The sequence below is a fragment of the Leucopleurus acutus genome (assembly GCF_964270905.1).
Source record: "Leucopleurus acutus genome assembly, chromosome: 1".
Lineage (NCBI taxonomy): Eukaryota > Metazoa > Chordata > Mammalia > Artiodactyla > Delphinidae > Leucopleurus > Leucopleurus acutus.
Window position 1 is genome coordinate 77,790,623 of NC_139142.1, and position 25,464 is coordinate 77,816,086.

At 36.2% G+C, this 25,464-nt stretch overlaps 1 protein-coding gene across 2 annotated transcripts; it reads right to left on the bottom strand.

Moving 5' to 3' along the window:
* LOC309963639 (inactive Rho GTPase-activating protein 11B-like) lies at window positions 1-25,251 on the bottom strand (the record flags this gene model as incomplete). 2 transcript variants are annotated; one of them, XM_082842109.1, is made up of 12 exons in its annotated part: window positions 1-1,586; window positions 1,990-2,128; window positions 4,813-4,921; window positions 5,397-5,526; window positions 8,113-8,277; window positions 9,075-9,149; window positions 17,508-17,654; window positions 17,821-17,984; window positions 18,662-18,915; window positions 19,448-19,544; window positions 21,332-21,402; window positions 25,123-25,251. In XM_082842109.1, the coding sequence occupies 12 exons, from the start codon at window positions 25,249-25,251 to the stop codon at window positions 1-3; spliced, it is 3,066 nt and encodes a 1,021-aa protein (XP_082698235.1). The 2 variants fall into 2 exon arrangements, with proteins under 2 accessions (XP_082698235.1, XP_082698236.1); XM_082842110.1 differs by lacking the exons at window positions 1-1,586; window positions 1,990-2,128; window positions 4,813-4,921; ... (1 more) ...; window positions 8,113-8,277; window positions 9,075-9,149 and having other exon boundaries at window positions 17,577-17,630; window positions 17,855-17,984.
* Between the last annotated feature and the right edge of the window lie 213 nt (window positions 25,252-25,464).

Below are 25,464 nucleotides of genomic sequence, written 5' to 3' on the forward strand. Positions count from 1 at the left end.
TTACAAGTCTACAGGTCTACTTGTTGGTAGTAGTTGAGCTTTTCCAATAGGATTTTTTGGAGAACCTTTATACCAGACCCTCTCTTTATCTGATGGTCTTCTAAGGACCCTGTTATTTATGCCACGAGAAAAGCCCATATCATTATTTACAACAGATTTTACTATATCATGATTTGTCAGATCGTCCAAGGGAACCTTAATTTGGCCATTAGATATCACTTCCTGCTTACAAACTCTGGTGGACCCAAGAGAAGCATTTCCAGAGTTTGGGTGCCTCTTCATTTGTGAGAAAGATGTAGAAGTTACCTCCATGCTTGATTTTGAAATCGCATCAACATTCGACTGTTTGCATGATGTAGACTTCTGTTCTTTAGGACTTGATCTGGTACATGGAATAGAGGAATCTTTTGATGTACATTCTACATGAGAGGGAAGAGCACTATCACAGCTCACTGATTTAACCAGAGGAGAAGCAGCATCACCAAGACTTGCTAGTTTATGTCTTGGAGGTTGTCCACCATACAACAACAAAGAATTAATTCTTCTGACAGACTGACGGACAGGCATACGCTGAAACTTAAGAGGTGACTTAACTTTTGTCCTATTTGGTTCATTTAAAGAAAGATTGTTAAACCACTGTATGTGGTCTGAAACCTTTCCATGCTCTGTCATTTGTAAATGTTCAGAAACCGTTTTATCACATGTTTCCACCAGTGACTGCTGTTTAACAATTCTCACAGGCCTAGGTTTTGACAGGTTTGCACTATTACACGTAATCTGCTCTGAGGAAGAGGCGCTAGCCACGTCCTCTCTAGAAGCTGCACATTTCAGTAAGTTCTCTTCAATCATATTTTCATTCTCCTTTAATATAGTATTTAGTGTATCCCTTGGGGACTCTTGTTTCTTTATTTGTTCATCACTGGACAATTCCTGCTTGCTTAAATAATCTTTTGGTATATTCGAATGAATGTTGTCTTCTAGTTCTATCTTCATCTGAGTTGAGTAACATTTTATAGGGGCTTCTCTACCCAATTTTTGAGTTTGATGTAGTGAGAAGTCTCTTTCTGAAAAACTAATTTCATCTTTACTAGTGTGGTGTTCATTGGATTCTATCACAGTGAAATTATTAATTTCAAATAGATTTTTTTCTGTGCTACATTTGATAGAAGATGTTTCATTAAATTTTACTTTCCCTACATTAGTTAATGATGACTGCCTGTGATTTATCAATGCATGAAGATTACTTCCAGATTCAGAAAATGCTTTCTGAATTTTCACCACAGTCTCTGTGGTCAGGTTATTTTCATCCCCACTAAGAGAGCTGCCAGTTACGTTGTTATTATGCCTACTGTGTACATTAGAAGGGGTAAGCTCATATGACCTAACAGGTGACTTTTCAACCATCATATCGGTCTCCAAGGAAGAGTTTTCCACCTCAAGAACTGCATCTATTGGAGAAGCTTCATTTCCATCTATTTCTTGAAAACTTGAATTACTAGGTCCTGTCCAAGACATCCGGTAATTTCTTCCACCTAGTCGCTCTGGAGTTAATAAGTTTTCCTCAGACTTACTGATCTTTTTTGAACCTAAAATAAAGCAGTTCAGTGTTTTTAATCATTTATATCTGACCTAGTTTTGAAATGTTATTCAAATACATGACAAATTAAATACTAAGCATTTAATTCCGATAAACTAGATTTGTGTTAAAAGAGATAATTTTTACCTATAAATATGTCAAACATCTTTATATTTACATTTTTAAAGATCCTCCAATTATTCATAGACAAATACATTGCAATTCCAATATTTTCATTATTCAAACACGAATTTTCAATTTCTAGAATAGTAAATTACTTAATATATTTTATCATTAAAAACAACTAAAGGTTATATGTCAATTATATCTCACTAAAATGGGAAGAAAATTTTTTAAAAAACAACGAAAGTAGGCTTTTGGGATAAAACTCTAACAATATCATGTAAATATACCTTTTTTTGTTAATCTTTCATCAATATATGGGCTAAAAAGCAGACCTGTTTTTACAGATTCAATCCTATTTTTTAAACTTTGTTGATTTGCAAGTCGTCGACCAACATTTTCAGATCTATCGACACCAGAACACACATTCTGTACAGAACAAATTGAAAAAGTTTTGGTTAAGAAATAAACCTAGTTAATTCAAAATATTACTTTGTAGTTATCAAAATCCTCTACAGCTGATTTTAAAAGGTGTGTATATAATTGAGGAACAATTTTATAGCAAACACAATATACTTGCATGCATGCTGATGAAAATTATAAGCATTTGACTTGGCTATTAGTGGATATTTTATGATCTAAAATAAAAACAGCCTCACAAATTAACTTAAAAAACTTTTTGTGTGTGTGATGACTGTGCCAGTACCTGTTCACAAGAGTGAAAGAAAACAGAAAAACAGAACAAAATCTTACCTCATGGAATTTACATTCTTGATGGGCAGATTTAGACCAGAAGACAGACAATAAACTATAAAGTATAATATACAATATATAAGGTGAAAAGTGCTAAGGACAAAAGCAAAGCAGGGTAAGGAGGATACGGAGTGGTGAAGGGTGGGGTATAATTTTAAACACAGTGAACAGAAGATGATTTGTGAGTAAAGAAAAATGAGAGCGACAGTCATGAAGGTATGAGGGGGAAGAACATTCCAGAACAGGAAAATGCCAGTGCAGCCTCTAAGGCTGAAGCAAGGTCTGGCACACTTGAGAAACTGCAGGAGGCAAAAGTGAATGAAGCCGAGAGAGCAAGGGAGGGTGGCAGGAGGAGAGCTCCAAGAGGGAGGCCAGGAACAGATCATGCGGGGCACTGCAGATCAGTGTAAGAACTTTGGCTTCTCTTTTTTTCCCCTCAGAGTGAAGCAAGGAGTCACTGAAGGGTTCTGAGCTGAGGAGTGACATGAGTGACATGATTTAACTCTGGTTTTTAGAGGATAATTTTGGCTCTAGTACTGCAGCAAGGTAGAAGCAGGTAGACCTACTAGTAGGAACTTGTAGTAATCCAAGTTCCAGATGACATAACTTAGAGAAGGTTAGAAATGTAGTACTGGTGAGAAATAGTCAGCCTGGATAGACTGAAAGCAGAAGTTAGACAGGATTCCCTAATGGTTTTGACGGTACATGTGAGAGAAAGTGAGGGGTCAAGAATGTCTGCATGCTGTTGATGGGAATGTAAATTGATACAGCCACTATGGAGAACAGTATGGTTGTTCCTTAAAAAACTAAAAATAGAACTACCATATGGTCCAGCAATCCCACTACTGGGCATATACCCAGAGAAAACCATTATTCAAAAAAAGACAGGTACCACAATGTTCACTGCAGCACTATTTACAATAGCCAGGACATGGAAGCCACCTAAGTATCCATGGACAGGTGAATAGATAAAGAAGATGTGGTACATATATACCATGGAGTATTACTCAGCCATAAAAAGAAACGAAATTGAGTTATTTGTAGTGAGGTGGATGGACCTAGAGTCTGTCATACAGAGTGAAGTAAGAAAGAGAAAAACAAATACCATATGCTAACATATACATATGGAATCTAAAAAAAAAGTGGTTCTGAAGAACCTAGGGGCAAGACAGGAATAAAGATGCAGATGTAGAGAACGGACTTGAGGACCGTTTCCTCTCCTTGGGGAGAGGAAAGTGTAAGCTGGGACGAAGTGAGAGAGCATGGACATATACATGGCATGGACATATACACACTACCAAATGTAAAATAGATAGCTAGTGGGAAGCAGCCGCATAGCACAGGGAGATCAGCTCAGTGCTTTGTGACCACCTAGAGGGGTGGGATAGGGAGGGTGGGAGGGAGACGCAAGAGGGAGGGGATATGGGGATACATGTATACGTATAGCTGATTCACTTGGTTATATAGCAGCAACTAACACAACAATGTAAAGCAATTATACTCCAATAAAGATGTTAAAAAAAAAAAAAGAATGCCTGCATGGTTTTTGGCCTAAGTGATTAGAAGAATGAGTTGCCATAAGTGAGATGGTGAAGACTACAGGTAGAACAGAAGTGTGGGTGGAGGAGACGGGGAGGAGTGGAGAAATACCAACAGTGGAGAAGTGCATCTTGGGAGCTCTATTTGGGGCAGGTTACACTTGAGATGTCAACACCTCCCTACTTGGGATCAACACCCAAGTAGGGAGGTCAAGTAGGTAGGTCAGTTAAACAGTCAAGTTGTTCAGGAGAGCATTTGGGGCTAGAGATATAAACTTCAAGTCGTAAGTATATAAACTTGAAGTCGTAAGTATATAAGTCGTAAGTATATACATGATGTTTAGAGCTGATGATCACCCTGAGTGAGTGGAGTGAGAAAAGAAAAACCCAAGGGCAAAGTTTTGGGCACTCCAATGTAAAGGAATTAGAAAATTAACTGACGAAGAAGGAAGAAAATCATGAGACTATATGTCCTTGAAGCAAGGAAAGAAAGTATGCCAGAGAGGAGCAAGTCATCAGCCAGGTTACATGCTGCTGACATATCAAGGCTAACAAGGACTGGTCTGAGCAATGCTCAATTCATGAGTGATCTTATGAGAGCTGTTTCAGTGAGCGTTGGGGATGAAAGCTTCACTGGAATTGATTTCAGCAGAATAGAAAAGGAGGAACTGGAGATAACAACTCAAGTGTAAGGGCTGGTATAAAGAAGAGCAGAGAATGGGACAGTAGATGGAAGAGAGGCAGGGTTGAGAGAGTCTTTTAGCATCAAGTCTTCAGCTTTATCCTAATATAAACTTCAATGAAATGGTGAAAGACACTTACTCCATCTTTGCTGCTTTTCCCTAGATTAAATTTCAAACGAAGAGATCTTCGAACCTTTTCTTTACGGCTGATTTTAGGAGAGAAGCAGTCTGCTTTTCCTGATTCCACCCTAGAAAGAGTCAAATTAAAAACATCAGTTTATAGCATAAGAACTGGAATTCCTACGAAATAAAGTTTGAAAGTCCAGAGCAAATCACATTGTTAGTAATTGAATAGAGTAATAATTTTTTAGGTTTAAGATACCATATAGGAGCACATTGTATTTGCATAAAAAATACAAGTATTTTATAAAATAAACTTTCCTGTTTATCACCAGAGTTTAGTCACTTATAAACCAGAATCATTAGGGTAGACTAGCTTTTTATATTAAAAGGAAATTTAAAAATTACACACATCAACATAAAATAGGACTTTAAGCAAGTAAAATGGATTCAAATTAGGAATCTTTCTCTAGAGGATATGCACTTGATTAATAAGACTATAAAGGCAAAGGGCATTTTTAAAAATTATGATTCTCAGTAGAAAGACACAAAATATTTTATTAACTGTATATACCAAATTTTTATCCAACCTGGATAAATTACCTGCAAACTTTTTTGCTTGCAAGCCTTTTACTTCGCCTTAGCACACCTGTACTGATCAAATGGTTTCCATTGACGGCGACAGGAGAGAGTGAACTCTGAGATGACCCTTCTGGGCTTGTATCAAAGTGAACTATAAAAATAACCACACGTGATAGACCACACATACTCATTTTCTTTTCAAAGTATAAAATATTAATAGCAATTAGATTTGAAGTCTTAATTTCCACCCCTAAACAACCACAAAATCACATAATTTCTGGTTAGAATCTTCAGGGGTCAAATAACCCAAGTCAACTGAAAAAAAAAATCTATTTCTTACTTTTTAGTTACCAATTAAAGGTCAGATTAAACATTATTTTTATATTAGAGTTTTGCTTTAAACTCTTGTAATACTACAAGGGAGGGGTTGGCACTGTTGCAGACTGGAGAAGGAGCAAGCTTTCGAGACAGACTTGAGTTTGTCCACCACTTACTAAATGGCTTTAGGCTCTAAAACTGGACTTCTATGGTGAATATAAATATTACTGTAACGTATATAAGATGTCTAGCACAGTACCTGGTACATAAGATTAATTAATGCTCTTATCAAAAATAAACTACTGAAAAACAATTTAGTATCTGAGTATCCAGTATGCACCTGCTAGCCAACTTGCTGTCTACCTGACTCTGGAGTGCAATTTGTCCAAAAGTTTTGGCAAACAAACAAAAATTGATGATCTATAACATACACCTAACCACTTGGCTACTGCCATGTTCCATGATAACAACTGGAGGTTACAACAGCTCATTTTGATTAAGTTATTTAACACTATACCATGAAACCAACTATAATAAAAAATTAGGGAAAAGTATAATAGTTATGAGCAAAGGCTCCATATACATTTGATTTGTATTTGAATATTGCCCAGGATACACTCAACAAACATGAACCCTCTCAACTTATCATTGGTATCGATAAAGAATTCACAGGTCCCCAAACAGAAATATCCATGTTTTTTCAATTACAAAACCAGAAAATAATACAACCATTACAGTGACTTTTTGGGTGCATTTGGCTAAAAAGAAAGCTTGGAGGCAATATGATATATCCAATGTGACATAGGTAGCTTTATTCTAGGGCTGCAGTCTAGTTATCTTGAAAATATATCAGTGGTGACAAGGAGGCACAGTCAGAATAGATGGAATAACACACAGTTACAACACATATTAGAAAAAAATTAAAAATAAGTACACTATGGATTGTAGATTAATCTTGTTGCCTACATATATTAAAGAAAAGCATCATATCTGTTATAATCCAAACTTAGAAACCAACTCATTTTCAATTTTGCAGATGCAATTTACTGAATTGTGGCTGAGAAAGGGTCAAAGAAAAATGGTGAGTTAAAATAATAGAATTACTGATGCTGAACTTGTTAATTTTTTTATAAAAGAAGTTTCGCTAATGTTACAGTAACATAATGTTTAATCTATTTTTGGGGAACTTGGAGAGAAGGAATCTGCAGGTTCATTTCTTGGGGAAGATGATGTATTGCTAATAAACAAAGGCAGGTAGAACTATGATTCACATCTGTCACTTGGAAGTAGTCCTCCAAAGCAGAAAGCCTTTAAATACTAAAAACACACTAAGTTACTTTAAAGGAGTTTAAGTCTCCAGCCTGTGAATACAGATAGAACTACAAACATAGCTTCAGAGTTCTTATCATTACACTTTAATGAACCACAGAGAACCTGAAGAACCATAGAGAACAAGTTGCTATTCTGTTCACCTTTTTAATACAACAAACAAGGAAAATGTAAACCTTTCGGATAACAAAAGCGAAAGAGAGGCTTTTGGGAAGAAAACCTCATAACCCAGCTAACAAATTCAAATTGAAACTCTTAACATTGTCTGAAACCAAAGAAAATCTAAAAGAATCAGAGGCTACTCACATTTTGTCTAAATGTGACACAAATATGAGATGGAAGACTCTGGGCTTAGAGTTTCAATTCATTTTGGGTTGACCACAGGTTAATACGAGCCAACTTGTATTCTACACATGCTAAAGGAGCCGACTCAATCCAAGATCACACTAACAAAAATTTGGTATTCAAATTAGCATGATTATATTTTTCTCTGAAGGCTCTGGTTGGCCACATTAGGAACTTGTATTTCATTTGGAATAAAATGGCTGGGCTGGTAAGGGATGTGGAAACCATGCCATAAGGATGGCTTTTTATAAAAGCCACTTGAGTATAAAACTTTAAAAATACTGCCCCCCAAATTAACCCACAATGGTACTTCAATGGTAACACCCCTACTCTGGATTCAGAGATGCTCAAACGCTGGTGACCTCAACTCAACAAAAGACAGCAATCCAGCCACAGCTACAGATCCAGAAGTAACTAAAGTAGAATTTAGGATGTTCAATCACGTAAAACCTGAGCACAAGTGCTATCCTATCCACAGTGACCCATAACTTTCAATAGGCATGGCAGTAAAACACACACACACACACACACACACACACACACACACACACACACACACACACAAATTATACTGAACCACTGTCTATTTTAAAAGTTAGGGGACTTTATAAAATTCAGAGATCTGATAAAACAGAGAATAAAACTCTGGCTCCTAAAGGGTCATATTAATATGAAATAGCACTTTGCCCAGAATAGGCACTCATGTTAATGTTTATAACCCAATTATATAAATTCTATTTGTTACCTGATACTGGTGTAGAAGTGCTACTGAAGAGATTACCTGGCAACAACTCAAAGTTACAATTGTGCTTGATGGACTTCCTTTTCTTACTTGAGAAACCATGGGAATCTACCGGTAGTTTACGCTTAGCATTTGGTGTAAGAATCATTGGTGAAATGGATAGCTGGGCTGAAAAAAAGAAAACTTGTTTTTTCTCCCACAAAGTTGATAAAATACAAACACTTTATATAATTTCTTCTTATAAAGCTATTTCTTATAACCAAAAATGGGGGGGATATGTTTACATTAACATTATCAAATATATATTATAAAACTAAATTAACACTATGCAATTACTTAAAATAAAAACAGTGAAGTTGCAAAGAGGCCAGACTCTTAGTAACTTCAACACCAAATAGACTAAAAGATGCATATAATTCACATTAAAGAGTATTAAATAGGCAAGAAAAATTATAATCAAGGTGTTGAAACAAAAACTGATCTAAATATTTTTGATTTTCATCATAACTGAGTATTAACCAGTTAATGTCTTCAATCTAGAAAACAAAACAAGTGATCAAATTTTCTATTACTGGGTTGAATAATTTCAGCCACAAGCAAACCAAAAAAAAAAAAAATTGGAACAAATATTAATAAACTTCTGGTTCTAAAATAAAAATGAGATTTATTTTCACATGTTCAATATCATCCAACTTACAAATGGAAGAACATGATTCAGAAGATCAAAGATATAACAATAGACTAAAATAAATTCATACCTACAATTTTACGTTCATTATATCCAATGTAATTATATATTATGTATTACATATATATATCCAATGTCATAATATTATAGTACAATATCTCCACTAAAAATTACATTTGGAATTGATTAAACAAAATAAGTTAGGTAATCATTATCGTAATTAATTTTTGTATAATATATATAAATGTCCACTTAAATAAATATATATAATACCTACCAGTTCTTTCCTGTTGAGGTGTAATAGAGGGTGTCCTGTTAGATTTAAGTTTATTTAATGCTCCACTAACAAAATCTGAAATGCAAGGCATATTTATAATCATATAATCAATTATAACAACATTTACCTAACTTTTATCAATAATTCATATTGCTATTTGTGGTCTTTTAGCATCTAAGTTTATATCAGCTTATATGTTTTAAAGTCACTTAAGGTCATGTAAAAGGAATTATTTCAAAATAGGGGAAAAATACTAAAGGATATATTTGTATTTCATTCCCCTCTTATACTCCCATATCTCTCAAAAAAAAAAATAGATAAATAGGAAGACATTAAATACAGAATGAGAGACTTCCCTGGTGGTCCAGTGGTTAAGACTTTGCCTTCCAATGCAGGGGGTGTGGGTTCGATCCCAGGTCGGGGAGCTAAGATCCCACATGTCTCACAGTCAAAAAACTAAAAACATAACTTTAAAAATGGTCCACATCAAAAACAAAAAACATACAAATAAATAAATACAGAATGAACTGTAAAACAAGTATCTATAATGTATAGAAAGAGTATGGAAGAGGAAATCATTACCTTTTGAGGAAGGAAAGAAAAGGCATTAAGAGAGGAATCTTTGCAAGGGAAATAAAACCTGGACAGTGTTCTGAAGGATTTGTAGGTGTTGATTAGGGTGGAAGGTAGAATTCAGGCAAGGTGACTAGTATATGCAAAGGTATGTAAGAAAAAAGAGAATTTATGTATACTAGAAACCAGGAGTTTGATACTGCTAGAGCAAACAGTGAACAGTGGATACGGTAAGAGATAAGTCTTGTGTATTAGGCAGAACAGGGCTGTGTATCATTTTGAAGAACTTGAACTTCTCCAAAGGCAAAAAGGAACAAAGTCATCATTTCTGCACTTTAGGAAAATCACTAAATCTGCAGCAGTATGACAGATTTATTGGGGGGTAAGCCTCCTTGGATGGAGACAGGCAAACTAGCTAAAGTTTCTTCTAAGTATGCTATTCAGTCATTCAACGAATATCTATTTTGTACCTATTATGTGTCAGACACAATGAAGATACAACAGTGGCCAAAATATGAAACAGTGACCTTTACAAAACTTACTCTATTGGAGGAAACAAACATTAAATACACTAAGGAAATAAATACCTATTGACAAATGGGTAAATAGTGTGAAGTACAAATATAACAATGGATTTAGACTGTGGAGTTAGAGGAGGTATCCTTGAGGAACTGGTATTTAAGCTGAGACCTGAAGGAAGAGTGGGAATTAGCCAGGCAAGAGAAGAAGGTCTTAACTGAGGTAGCAGCTATGGAAATGGAGGCATTATTAAAGGTATTTAAGAGATCAAAGTGATAGTCGGATATGCGAATGAGGAAAGAGCAGATAAGGACGTCTAGAATTCTGACTTTGATGACTGAGTAGACAATGGCGCCATCCAAAAAAACTCAACAGGCCAGGAAAGAATGGAATGACATACTCAATATATTTAAAGATAAAAACTGTCAGCTATATCATTCAGATATGAAGGAGAAATACAGGGTTTCCCAGATGAACAGAAGCTGACAGACTTCATCAGTGCTAGACCTGCCTTACAAGAAATGTTGGAAGGAACTCTTCTACCAGAAAACAAAAAGGCAAAAGTAAACAAAATTTTGAGTAAGATGATAAACAGAATCAGAAAATTGCAACTCTATATCAAAATAAGCTGTCAAACAATTCTATAATAAAGGTTAAAGGGAAAAAAGCAGTAAAACTATAGCTACTTCAATTTGGTAGAGAACACAAAACATAAAGAGACAATTTCAGGCAACAGAAAGGTAAAAGGAAAAGGATGAAACTCATATAGGCAAATGAAGGTAGTAAGATGCTATTGGCAGAAAAAGGACTTTTATCTGTAAGACAATTTACACAAACCTCATAGTAATCAGAAAATATAAATCTAGAGGGACTTCCCTGGTGGTGCAGTGGTTAAGAATCTGCCTGCCAATGAAGGGTACATGGGTTCGAGCCCTGGTCTGGGAAGATCCCACATGCTGCAGAGTAACTAAGCCTGTGCACCACAACTACTGAGGCTGCGCTCTAGAGCCCACATGCCACACTACTGAAGCCTGCATGCCTAGAGCCTGTGCTCTGCAACAAGAGACGCCACCGCAATGAGAAGCCTGCGCACCACAACGAAGAGTAGCCCCTGCTTGCTACAACTAGAGAAAGCCCTTGTGCAACAATGAAGACCCAACGCAGCCAAAAATCAACAAACAAAATAAATAAATTTATTTAAAATATATATATATATATATATAAATCTAGAGCAGAGACACAGAACATAAAACAGAAAACTGAGAAAAACATCATAGAAAACCATCGAACCAAAATGGCAGACAGAAACACAAAGAAAAAGAAACAATGGAGATACAGAACAGTCAGAAAACAAAAGATAAAATGGCAGTACTAAGTCTTCATCTATCAATAATCATCCTAAATGTAAATGGACTGAATTCACCAATCGAAAGACAGAGTGGCTGGATGGATTAAAAACAAGACCCAACTATATGCTGCCTCCAGGAGACTTACTTCAGATCTAAAGACAAACATAGGCTCAAAGCAAAGGGATGGAAGATGATACTCCAAGCAAATGGCAGCCAAAAGAAAATGGGTATAGCCATACTCATATTAGACAAAAATGACTTCAAGCTAAAAAAGTTAACAAGAGACAAAGGTGGACATTATATAATGATAAAGGGGACAATTCACCAAGAAGAAACAACAGTTAATATATATGCACCTAATATATGAGTGCCCAAATATATAAAGCAAGTATTAACAGACCTAAAGGGAGAAACTGACAACACGATAACAGTACGGACTTTAACACCCCACTTACATCAATGGATAGTTCATCCAGAAAGAAAGTCAACAAGGAAGTAGCAGTTTTAAATGAAACATCAGACCAGATGAACTCAATAGATTTATACAGAACATTCCGTCCAAATACAGCAGCACACATTCTTCTCAAGAGCACATGGAACATTCTCATGGACTGACCATAACTTGCAACACAAGTCTCAATAAGTTTAAGAAGACCGATATCATATCAAGCATCTTTTCCGATCATAATGGTATGAAACTAGAAATCAACTACAGGAAGAAAGCTTGAAAAATCAGAAGTACGTGAAGACTAAACAACATGCTACTGAACTACTGGGTCAATCAAGAAATCAAAGGCGAAAAACAAAACAAAACAGGTGAATCCTACCAAACATTCAAAACAGATTTAATACCTATCCTTCTCGAATGCTTCCGAAAGACTGAAGAGGAGGGAGCACGTGCTAACTCATTTTATGAGGCCAAATTTCCCTGACACCAAAACCAGGCAAGACAATGCAAAAAAAGAAAATTATAGGCCAGTATCTCTGATGAACATAGATGCAAAAATCCTCAACAAAATATTGACAAACTGAATACAACACTACATTAAAAGGATCAAATACCCACAAATCAATCAACATGATACACTGCATTAATAAAATGAAAGATAAAAATCATATGATCATCTCAATAGATGTAAAAAGCATTTGACAAGATTCAACACCCATCTGTGACAAAAACTTTCAATAAAATGGGTATAAAAGGGAAGTACCTCAACATAATAAAGGCCATATATGATAAACCCACAGTCAACCTTATACTCAATAGCAAAAAGGTGAACGCTTTCCCTCTAATATCAGGAAGAAGATAAGGATGCCCACTCTCACCCCTCTTATTCAATACAGTATGGAAAGTCCTAACCAGAGCAAACAGAAAAGGAAAAAATAAATAAATAAAAGATATCCAAATTGAAAGGAAGAAGTAAAACTGTCACTATTTGCAGAGGACATAGTTTATATATATATATATATATATATATATATATAAAAAAAAAACCCTGAAGACTCCACTAAAAACCTATTTGAAATAATAAGAAAACAATCCCATTTTACAATCACAACAAAAGGAAGAAAGTACCTAGGAGCAAATTTAACCAAGGAAGTAAAAGACCTGTACATTGAAAATGCTAAGGCACTGTTGAAAGAAACTGAAGAAGACACAAAGAAATGGAAAGATACTCTGTGTTCATACATTATTAGAATTAACACTATTAAAATGTCCATAGTACCTAAAGCAACCTAAAGACTCAATGCAATCCCTGTCAAAATCCCAATGACATTTTTCATGTCAACAGAATTAAAAATCCTAAACTTTATATGGAAACACAAAAATTCCTGAAAAGCCAAAGCAATCCTGAGAAAAAAGAACAAAGCTGAAGGTATCACACTCCCAGATTTCAAATTATATTACAAAGCTATATAGTATTCAAAACAGCCTGGTATTGGCAGAAAAACAGACACATATCAATGGAACAAAATTCAAAGCCCAGAAATAAATCCATACATATATGGACAATTAATTTATGACAAAGATGGCCAACAGGCACATGAAAAGATGTCCAACATTACTAATTATTAGGGAAATGCAAATCCAAACCACAATGAGATACCATCTTACACCTGTTAGAATGGCTATTATCAAAAAGGCAAGAAATAACAAGTGTTGGAGAGGGTGTGGAGAAAATGGAACCCCCATACACTGTTGGTGGGAATGTAAATTGGTGCAGCCACTGTGGAAAACATTATGGAGATTCCTCGAAAATTTCAGACTAGAACCACCTTATGATCCAACCATTCCATATGAGGGTATTTATTCAAAGAGTATGAAAACACTAATTTGAGAAGACACACGCATCCCTATGTTCACCGCAGAATTATTTTCAATAGCCACGATAAGGAAACAACCTAAGTGTCCATCATTGGATGAATGGATAAAGAAGATGTGGCACATATATACAATGGAATATTACTCAGCCATAAAAAGAAACGAAATTGAGCTGTTTGTAATGAGGTGGATAGACCTAGAGTCTGTCATACAGAGTGAAGTAAGTCAGAAAGAGAAAGACAAATACCGTATGTTAACACATATATATGGAATTTAAGAAAAAAAAAATGTCATGAAGAACCTAGGGGTAAGACAGGAATAAAGACACAAACCTACTAGAGAATGGACTTGAGGATATGGGGAGGGGGAAGGGTAAGCTGTGACAAAGCGAAGGAGAGGCATGGACATATGTACACTACCAAATGTAAGGTAGATAGCTAGTGGGAAGCAGCCGCATAGCACAGGGAGGTCAGCTCAGTGCTTGGTGACTGCCTGGAGGGGTGGGATAGGGAGGGTGGGAGGGAGGGAGACGCAAGAGGGAAGAGATATGGGGATATATGTATATGTATAACTGATTCACTTTGTTATACAGCAGAAACTAACACACTATTGTAAAGCAATTATGCTCCAATAAAGATGTAAAAATAAATAAATAAATAAAATGGGGCAGGGGGAGGAAACAACCTAAGTGTCCATCAATGGATGAATAGATAAAGAAGATGTGGTATATATATACACAATGAATACTACTCAGCCATAAAAAAGGACAAAATCTTGCCATTTGTGACAATATGGGTGGACCTTGAGGGTATAATGCTAAGTGAAATAAGTCAGACAAAGACAAACACCGCATGCTTCCACTCATATGTGGAATAAAAATCCCAAACAAACTAAAACAACCAAAATAAATGAACAAACCAAATAAACCAAAATAAACACACAGATACAGAGAACTGAGTTATGGTTACCAGAGGGAAAGAGAGGTGTGGGAAGGGCGAAATGGGTAAAGGGGGTCAACTGTATGGTGATGGATAGAAATGAAACTTTTGGTGGTGAGCACACCATAGTGTATAGGTAAGTCGAAATTTAATGTCCACATGAAACTTACAATAATGTTATAGACCAATGTCAGATCAATAAAAATACATAAACAGTAAATTTTTAAAAGGGAGGGGGGAAGCTTGCTGGATAAGACATTTAGGCTGGGTTTTGACAAGTGGATATTATTTGAACAGTAGAGGTAGATGGAAGTAAAACATTATATCAAAAAGTATAAGCAAAAGAACAAAGTGTCTAAAAATAATGAATAAAGAAAGCAGTTTGACTAAAGTATAGACTGCATAAAGGAGAGATAGGATACAGTAGAAAGGCATGGTAAAGCAATCCTATGAAAGATCTTTAATGTCAGGCTACAGATATCAGTATTAATGAAAGTTTCTGAAGGGTATGCATGTGAGATACATGATTAGAATTATATATTAAGAATATTGCCTTGACAGCAATAAGCAGGGCAGATTCAAGGAGGAGGCACAAAGACCAAGAAGGAAATTCTTACAGTAAACATGCAGTAAACACTGCAGATAGAATCTTACAGAACCTGAAAACTCTGTGAATACAGACGGTAAAGTAATAGTTGGGCACCTATGGCTTAAAGCTGTGACTAGAGAATGGTGGTACCATTAATAGAAAAAAGAATTCGAGAAGAACCAGTTTAAAGAAGGTGAAGATGATCATTTCAAAATGCTGAGCTCAAGCACCAAGGAAAAGCAGAAGTGTGATGTCTGCCTAGTAGAGACTTTTACTAAAGTGGTTTGACATTTGTGAGATAACAGTGGTAGAGATTTAAGTGTTCATCTATTTAGATGCAATAAGTGAAACTTACAGGAGTGAATGAAATCACAAAGGGAAAAGGGTAATAAGATGATCTGTACCCAAGAATATCTGAATTTGGGGTAGGAAGTTTTGTGGGTTGAATTGTGTGCTCCAAAAAGATATGTTTAAGTCCTAACTCCCAGTACTTGTGAATGTGACCTCATTTAGAATTAGGGTCTATGCAGATGAACTCAAGTTAAGATGAGGTCATTAGTACACCCACTGGTGCCATGACAGTTCAGAGGCCGATCATAAGAGGCCAAAAAAGTGGGTGGTACTCCAACTCCTGGAAATCCCCACCCCTCCTCCAAGATAGTTAGACTACTCCTCCCACTTGTTAGCCTATGAAATTACCAGCCCATAAAAACTAAGACCCTCACACCTCAGGGCCGCTCGCCCTTCAAGACAGTCTACCTATTGCCTTCTGAGATGGCCCACACTCTGTCTGTGGAGTGTGTATCTCTAAAATAAACCTGCTTTCACTTAAAAAAAAGAAAAAAATAAAGATGAGGTCATTAGGGTAGGCCCTAATTCAATGTGATTGGTGTCACAGAGAAACACCTAGGGAGTTCGCCATATGACAACACAGGCAGAGATTGAAGTGATGCAGCTGCAAATCAAAGAATGGCAAGAATCGATAGCCACCACCAGAAGCCTGAAGAGGCATGAAAAGATTCTCCCTTAAAGGTTTCAGAGGGAACATGGCCCAGACAACACCTTGATTTCAGACTTCTAGCTTCCAGAACTGTGAGACAATAAATTTTGGTTGTTTTAAGCCACCCAGTTTGTGGTACTTTGTGGTACTTTGTTACAGTACTGTACTGTACAGTACAGTACTTTGTTACAGAACAAAGAAGGCATAAGGGAAATCTACAAAGGAGGCAAAAAAAAAACCAAGGAGGAGGCAAAACCATATCAGCCAAAAGATTCAAAAAGGCATCGGACAGTTAACAGAAATTGGTTCTGATACGCAAAAGATAAGAAATTTCCTAAGGCAACTGGAGGAATAGTCTGTCTTCCCAATCAAGAAGATTAAGAAGTCTCATGATTGATTCCACCAAGAGGAAACTTTGGTTCTTTTTGATTCTTCCTTGGTAATGTTTCCTTCATTATTTAGTTCATACTGCTAATTTATATTATTGTTTCAAGTCATGAGCTCACACATGGACTACTGCCACACATTTTTGACTATTCTCCCTACCTCCAAGTCTCAATTCTCCAAACCAGATGATTTTCTAAAATAGTGTAATCATGTTATGCCTCTCTCCAAACCTTCAATGGTTCTCCAATACCCAGTTTAATGTTCTAATTCTTTAGTGTGAGTTCAAGCTTATCACAATACCATCCTAATCCCTAGGTTGAGCCACTCAAGTCATGCAGACATAGATTACTTCTACCTTACGGACACAGACATAGATTACTTCTAGTTACACAAATCTTTCTTCATAGCATCCTCGAATAGGATACAAATATTCTGACCCTCCACCCAGTTCTCCTAGATTCTACCCATTCTTCAAGAAGGTTCAGTTTAACTTTCTTTTTATAGTGTCCCTGGTCATTACAACCAGGGAACTTTTCTCCCTGGAATGCAGTTTATATTTGTGTTAAACATCGAGCACATAAATATTAGATTATATTGTCATTTTTATTTTTCACATGCATATGTCATGCCTCTCCAACTATGCTGTAAGCACCAAAAAGGCATACACCATAGCTTATGCTTTTTTATGTTCAAACACATTTCAGGCAAAAGCAAATTGCTGTACATCCACAAACAGGACTGCCATGACCGCTTACCTCCTACACTTTGTCTTCGCTTTCTCTTACAGTCACCAGGAGTTTCATAATCACCTTCTTCAAAGCCTTCTAGTGATGGAGTAGCACAGAGTTCATCAATACCCAACATAGCTGGTATCTTTTCTAGGATAAAATCTGGAACATGTCCTAAACGAAAATGTTCACAATTAAGATGGTTCCTCTACTCCCCCTCAAAACATTTCAATAGTATGTAGCCACTTTCTAACAGTTGTCTTCATAGTTCACTTAGAAAAAGCTGGGATCTCCCTCATTTAAACAAATCCCATTATTTAATAATGCAACTATACCTTACCAATATCTGATGCATAATCAATAAGAGTTTGTACTACTGCAGCCTGTAATCGTAGCTTTTTTTCTGTGTTAGCAGACATCTTCTCAGGCCCTTCACTTGTCTGAAGAAGATTTGGTGCAAATATCACAGCAAGATTGCTGCTATCCATCTTATTCTCACTGCACCTTAAAGGAAAAAAGGTTTTATGAGATGGAGCTAAAGATAAAAATACAGAGTTAAAATAACATATTGGGCACATTTTGCAGACCTCTTATTTTATCAGTTAAACACAAATCAAGACACAGTTATCCTTCATCTACCCATCTACATGACTGGCTTGAAATAAGACAGAACCAGAAATACACAGCCTCTCTGTGCTTAAATATATGTCATAAAAACATTGCTACCCATAGAGCTCACGCTTTGTTTTTCCACACAAATTGAACACATTTCTTTGATTTTTCAAACCCACACACAGAAAATTCAAAGTACTGAAGGCAGCCAAGTATGTCTAAAACCAGCAGTCTCAATGACAGCAGGGAGAAGGGAAAAATTTGAAAAGCAAATCGCAAATATTTTAGAAACACAATAATCTGAAGCCATTCAATGGACTAAGAAGCCTATAAACACCAATAAGCCATTAAGGCATCCACCATGACAACCCTAAGACAGCAAGGAAATATTATATTTGGTATATTGTTTTTTTAAATGATACAGGGTATACCTCTTATAGTAAGGAAAAATATAATATTTTTAAGAAAAATTTCCATGCCAAATGAAATTTAATTTCTTATCATAAGGGTAAATCTAGCTAGTTGAGAAATTAAACTACCATCTCCCAAAACTTTTAATTACTACTCACCTAAGAGAAACTTTCCTGAGAAAGTTAAAGAAGTATCTTAATATATCAATTGTGTGGTCAGCCATAAGACAGGAAAGCAACAATGTAGCTTTATTCTTCTCCTCTGTTCTTAATTGTTGAGCTTTGAAAAGTGCTTCATGCAAATCAGCTGGGAGAATGGGCTCTGGCAATTCCCTAAAAAACTGCTTAAGAAGCCCTGCAATATCACAAGCAGGTGCAGAAGACAGGCATCTTTCACCATGATCCAGTTTATTCTGAAATAAATACAACAATCTTGAGCGTTCGGGGGCTTAAGGGTTTAATGCAAATAAAGTATCCTTTCTTATACTCTAAAGAGCTTTCTTTAATAAATTTCTCTTAACTCTTGTTTTAGTATTTATCACTTCTCTTTAGAAGGCTAAAAACAAAATTTAAAAAAATTTTCATTTCATATAGTACATTATAGGAACAAGGACCATGAATCTGAAAGTACTCTGTAAACTTTTAAAGCATTATAAAATATAAATAGCTTGATTATGACAATCATTTCACAACATATACATATATCAAAACATCAGGTTGTACACCTTAAATGTATTTGTCAATTATACCTCAATTTTTAAAAAAAGCATTATATAAATGATATACATTTTGGAAAAAAGAAAAAGGTTCTTCTGCCATGAAAAAAAGCTTTCTGCAAACTCAATTTCTGTCCATAATTCATGTAATAGTTCTAAATATTTCAATCCTAAAAACCAAATTAAAAAGTGGTACAAATGAAAAATTATAGTTCAAGAATATGCTTACCTTTAGTGCTTTTAGACGAATAACAGATCCTGATTTCCTAAAAAGCCCTTCTGTATGAATATGCTCTTCTAAAGATGTGCAAGCATCAACAAGAAAACTGAAAGAGAGAACTCTTTTTAGGTGGTAAGACACACATCTCACTAAATCCTATTCTCCTGCCAGAGACTACACCCCTTTCAGCTCTGATGCTACAAATCCCTTTAATCTCTGTGATAGAAGGTTACTTTTAGTTTCCCTTCTTGCTTCCTAAATTCTTCTCTAAAGCCCATCTTTTTACCCATGACAACTTCAGTGAGCCTGCTCATCCCCGATCCTTGCCAATCTTAATCCATTTCTCTGCTTCAGCTCAGAGCACAAGATTTGTCTTTTTTTTACTGCCTTCACTTCTTCATATCCCAGTCTTTGCTCAACCCTCTGCAATCAGACTCATCCCCATTACTCCATCAAGATCACTAATGGCCTCTGCCTTGCCAAATCCATGGTCAGTTCACTGTCTTTATCTTGCTTGTCCTACCAGCAGTTGATACACTCGACCACTCTGTGATGGCCCTGAAAATACTCTTCTTCACTACACTTTTGGAATTTCTGCTGTCTCCCTGACTGCTCTTTCTCAAACTTTTTCTGGCTCCTCTTTTTCTGCCAGACTTCTCCATCCTAGGATCAACCAGGGCTCTAAGGCCTTCTCCATTTCTTTACCTATTCTCTCTCCACAGGTGATCTTGCACAGCGCACATAGCTTAAAAAACCTACCATCAACTACATTTGCCCAAAAATAAAGCAAGGCTTTTTTTTTTCTCACCAACATTACCTGTCAGAAAGTCAGATATATCCATCCCAGTCCTTACAATCCTTCACACATTTAGAGGTGTGTGCTCAATTTCTTTATACTGAATAATTTTTAACAATACTGGCTTTAGATGCTTAGGTAACAGCTGGTAACAAAAAATTTGAATGGATGTCAGCTGCAAGTAAACGAAAGCATTGTACTGGTGCATAGTGGCTGAATGTTGCAGAGTAACTGACAGAAAAACTTTCTTTTTAAAAAAGCAGACAAAGAAACTACAACAAAGATTTAGTCATTATTACTAGAGATATGACTGCAATTCTAAACGCTGAAAATCATCATTAAAAAAAACCTTTCATAGGCCATTTAAAAAGCAAAATAGTAAGTGGTTACCTCATGAAGATTGTGAATCTGTATCTATAGGGTGAGTGAGGGAAAATTGTTCTAAGGCAGCAAGGTGTTCAACAAATACTTTTGGACAACGCACCAATTAAAAACCTAAGTTATTAGACTAGAGCAGCCAGAATGAACCTTACTTTGGATAGAGGGGAAATGAATTAGTAAGAGCTAAGGTAGTATCTTTCTACTACGCATTTTTAAACTATTTTCTTAAGCCGTAAACTTCCCTAGCAACTTCTGATGCAGTTAGTCCAAAAGGTTATTTACAAATAGTGACACAGAAAAGCTCAAGTGTTAAATAATTTATATTCACAAATACTCCGACAGTTAAATATTCTTTTGTCCAACATTTCTAAGATAAAAAATATTAAAATTATAAATGAATTGGCAGTTTAGTATATTACTGAGTATCATCAAAACAGCAACGAAAACATCGGTACAGAACGGAAAACTCTGCCTTAGAACAAAAATAATTTGCTTTCTAACATTTATTCATTACTAAACCTTAAAATTCAATCCTGAAAATGAGTACAAATTAAAAAGTTAAAATATGCAAAAGTTTAAAAAACAACTTTTTACATTAGTTGAGAAATAAAATCATTTGCTAGTTCCAACTAATTTTGTGCGCCATTCAACTATTTATTGTTAAACATTCCAATACCAGTTTGAAATATTTACTCTTCATTTCAAAGTTTGCTCACCTTGGAATATGTCCATATTCTGGAACAACAGACTGGGGCAATGCATTAAAAGGTACTCCAAATATTTTACCCTAAAATGACAAAGTCAGTTACCCTAACACAAATATTAGGCTCAATATAAGTTTTCTTAAACATTAGGCAAATTAAAAACCTCACAAAATAAAACAAGATAGCAGAAATAAACTATTGGTCGAGACACAGAAAACAATTACATCAAGTATATTTGTTAAAAAATAACTACTTTATACTAGATATTATGCTAGATGCTGGGAGTACAAAAATGGTCAAGGTAGAGTCATTGCCCTTAAGCAACGCAGCAAATTCCCTCAGTTTCCAATCCCACAACAGAAAATCAATCCATTTAGTGTTCAGTAAGGAAATTCTTAAACAGAATTTGGCCCAATATGCTAACATTTCTGGAAAATACTACAAGCTCCTTTAGTAACTATATAAATACTGACCTTAAACTTTCCGTTGGTCACCTTATAAATACTAACTTGAACAAAAGGCCAAATTGGCCTATAACAGTAATTCCTGTCACTCAGTACTTCCTAAAATTATATCAGGGTGGTTCCTTTTATACCTGATTATCTTTTCCACACTCTATGGGAGAGTACTAATCAAACTGTTCTGAGGTATCCAAGGAAGGGATTCTGCAAACAATTTAAATTTCACGTCGTACTTTCAAAACCAATTTTAAAAAGTCAGAGTGGAATGTATTACTCGCATTCAAATTTTAATACATTTGAAGATCCCAAGAGCACATTTGTATGTTGGTTAACTTGAGTGTTTGTGCACACCTCTGAATAAAGAATCTGCCACTATCTTTGGGCATATATTCAAACTTCTTAAAAACGAGTCACTGATTAAGAAGGTTGTAGCTTTGCCTTGGACTTAAACGTAAATTCAAGGGATTTCCCTGGTGGCTCAATGGTTAAGAATCCGCCTGCCAATGCAGAGGACACAGGTTCGAGCCCTGGTCCGGGAAGATCCCGCATGCCCGCAATTGGAGCAACTAAGCCTGTGCGCCACAGCTACTGAGCCTGTGTTCTAGAACCCGCGAGCCACAACTACTGACCCCGTGTGCCACAACTACTGAAGCCCGAGCGCCTAGAGCCCGTGCTCTGCGACAAGAGAAGCCACCGCAATGAGAAGCCTGCGCACCGCAGCGAAGAGTAGCCCCTTCTTGCCGCAACTAGAGAAAGCACGTGCCCAGCAACAAAGACCCAATGCAGCCAAAAATAAATTAATTAATTAAAAAAAAAATTCAAGCCTGTATATGTCTGCTTATATGAAATTAGATTAAGTGGGCATACCTAATCACTCATATGTGATTTAGTTTAGATCATATGTGATTTAATTTAGTTTAGATACATCTGCTCTCCATGAATGCTCTTGAAGCACTTGTGTTGTAAGAGTACCTTATTTAACCTGTTATTTATAATAAGAAATCATTCAGGGAATTCTCTGGTGGTCCACTGGTTAGGACTCCACGCTTTCACTGCTGTGAGCCTGGGTTCCATCCCTGGTCGGGGAACTAAGATCCCGCAAACCACGGTGCAGCCAAAATCATTCAGTATTCTTAATGATCTGACAAAATCTTACTAGTCCTTTTTCAAGTAGCTGGCTCAATTTAACTGACGAATATAGAAAAGACTGTGTAGCATAGTGCTTAAGTGAGCAGCCTCCTAGAGGCAGGACTGCCAAGTTTTAAATCCTGGCTCTTCCACTTATTAGCTGAGTGACCTGGATTAAATGGTCATTCTCTGTGCCTCAGTATCCTTATATAGGTCCTAAGTCATAGAGTTGCAGAGAGAATTAAATGAATTAAAAGATGTAAAACATCAGTGTCTGACAAAGCAAACATTCAAAGAATATTTGTTGCTGTTACAATTATTTCAAGGTGAGCTATTAAAAAAAAAAAGTTAGGGGGACTTCCCTGGTGGTCCAGTAGTTAAGACTCCGTGCTTTCATTGCAGGGGGCACGGGTTCCATCCCAGGTTGGGGAACTAAGATCCCGCATGCTGCATGGTGCAGCCAAAAAAAAAAATTAAATAAAAAAAAAACTTAGTATGGGCAACCCCTTATTTGGGTAAATCAGAATTTTCTTGATACTGTGCAACCAAACAAAATGCAAAAATAAATCAGATGCTGAAGCTGACTGTAAGTTTACAAATGTCTTACATAACCAGAATTCAGGGGTTTTTTTTTCCAAGTCTCATTACGCTCAATAACTGGCTTCACAAGTAAGTGCTATAATTTAATCTCATAAAATAAAACTAATAACATGCTTTTAAAATTTTATGTATTAGAACATCACTTACAATATCATCTTTAAAAAGATGTCTAGCAAGTTTCTTAAAGAGCTCAAAACTACCATTAGATAACAAACACCAAAGAGCCAAAGAAATCTAGTATTCAAATAATTACGTAACATGTTAGATCTCGTTCGTGTTAACACAATGATCTTCTGTATTTCTCTATTAGAATATTTTTATTAGGGTTTCTAGCATGATTACCAATTAGGATGAGGACCTCTGATTATCATAACAACTAGTGGCATGTGACAGGCATTGTGTGCTAGTCTCATCTACAGATCTTATAATTTTTTTAAATCCCCTAAACAACTCAACGAGAGATACCATTCCCATTTTATAGAGTAGGAAACTAAAGCTTAGGACAAGCAGCCCAAGATCACACCCCAGGTAGGGGTAGAGCAGGAATCAAACTCAGGTCTATCTGACTCTAAAGGCCAAGTGTCAGTTTTTCTTGAGGGGTAAGAAAAAAATCTGCATACAAATTCTTTCATATACGTACAAAACCTACTATATTTGAGATCTTGGAAAGCCAGTTTTACAATCAGAAGAAACCACTTAGTTTTTAAATATAAGCAAATATGTTGCCAATAAGTTGCAAACAACAAAAATAATTTCTCCAGAATTTATAAGCTGTTAAGAGGAATATACATTATTTGTCAGTTTTCTTCTCCAAGTACTTATTTTCTTTCAGAAACTATAAACTATTAAGAGTTATGAAAATTAATTTTTAGTTTTCATCTGTATTTAGAAAGCACCATATAATTAGGCAAGTAAATCTAAAACAAAATGCTTTATATTCAACTTATTTTTCACAATGAAATTCTTGACGATTCTGTAGAGATATTAAAATCTCATTCGAAATCCCCTAACCTCAACCACCCAAAATTCAACAGCTTCTGAATCATTCCACTGTGGTTTCTCAATTTACTCATTAATTAAAAAAAAAAACCTTTATGTCTCAAAAATATGATATAGCCAAGCAGCAAGCATGTTCTTTTCAAATACGTGAATATGAAGTTATTATCTAAAGCCTATTTCTAATACTGTCACACCTCATCTACTGATTCATTTAAAAAAGATACTGGTACCCCTTGTTCCTCTCCAAATATTACTCAAACAGTGGTGGTGGGGTAGTGTTTGTCTCCCTTCCCACGTGCAACTTGTTCAAAATACAATAACTTAGCAGTATCTGGAGACATTTTTATTTGTCACAATTGGGACACGCTACGCGCATCTAGAGCATAGAACCCAGAGATGCTGCTAAACATCCTATAATGCACAGAACAGCTAACCCCAATGCCCCCCAAAGAATTATCTAGTTCAAAATGTCAGTGTTGCTGAAGTTGACACACTTAAACATATTCTCTTTTGGATCCATACAGAATGAACATTTTAGCATGACCCGGTAATAAGTGATGGTAGGGAATACGCCCCCCTCCTTTTTTAACCTAAATCTCTTTCCCCAGAACTTACCACGATTTCCGTGGCTGCTGTCTCCTGTCTCCTGCGATCGCACTGCCCACGGCCACCCTTGACCTTAACGCCATAAACAGCCCGAAGCTGCTGTACAACGGCCAACCGCACCAGCCTCTGATCCCACATCCCGGACACGTCGCCCACTCTCCGAGGTGGGATCTGAGTCCTGACCCTCTTTCGCCACCAAGTCTTCCAATTTCCGAACACTCTCAGTTTTGCGCTCAGCTCCGCTGCCTTCCGGCCACGTCTGGCACTCTTCCGGCCCCGGACCCCAGCCACTTCCACGGCTTTTTCCTTGCTCCACCGACCGTCTTCTCTTAGCCCTTTGACCTAGCCACA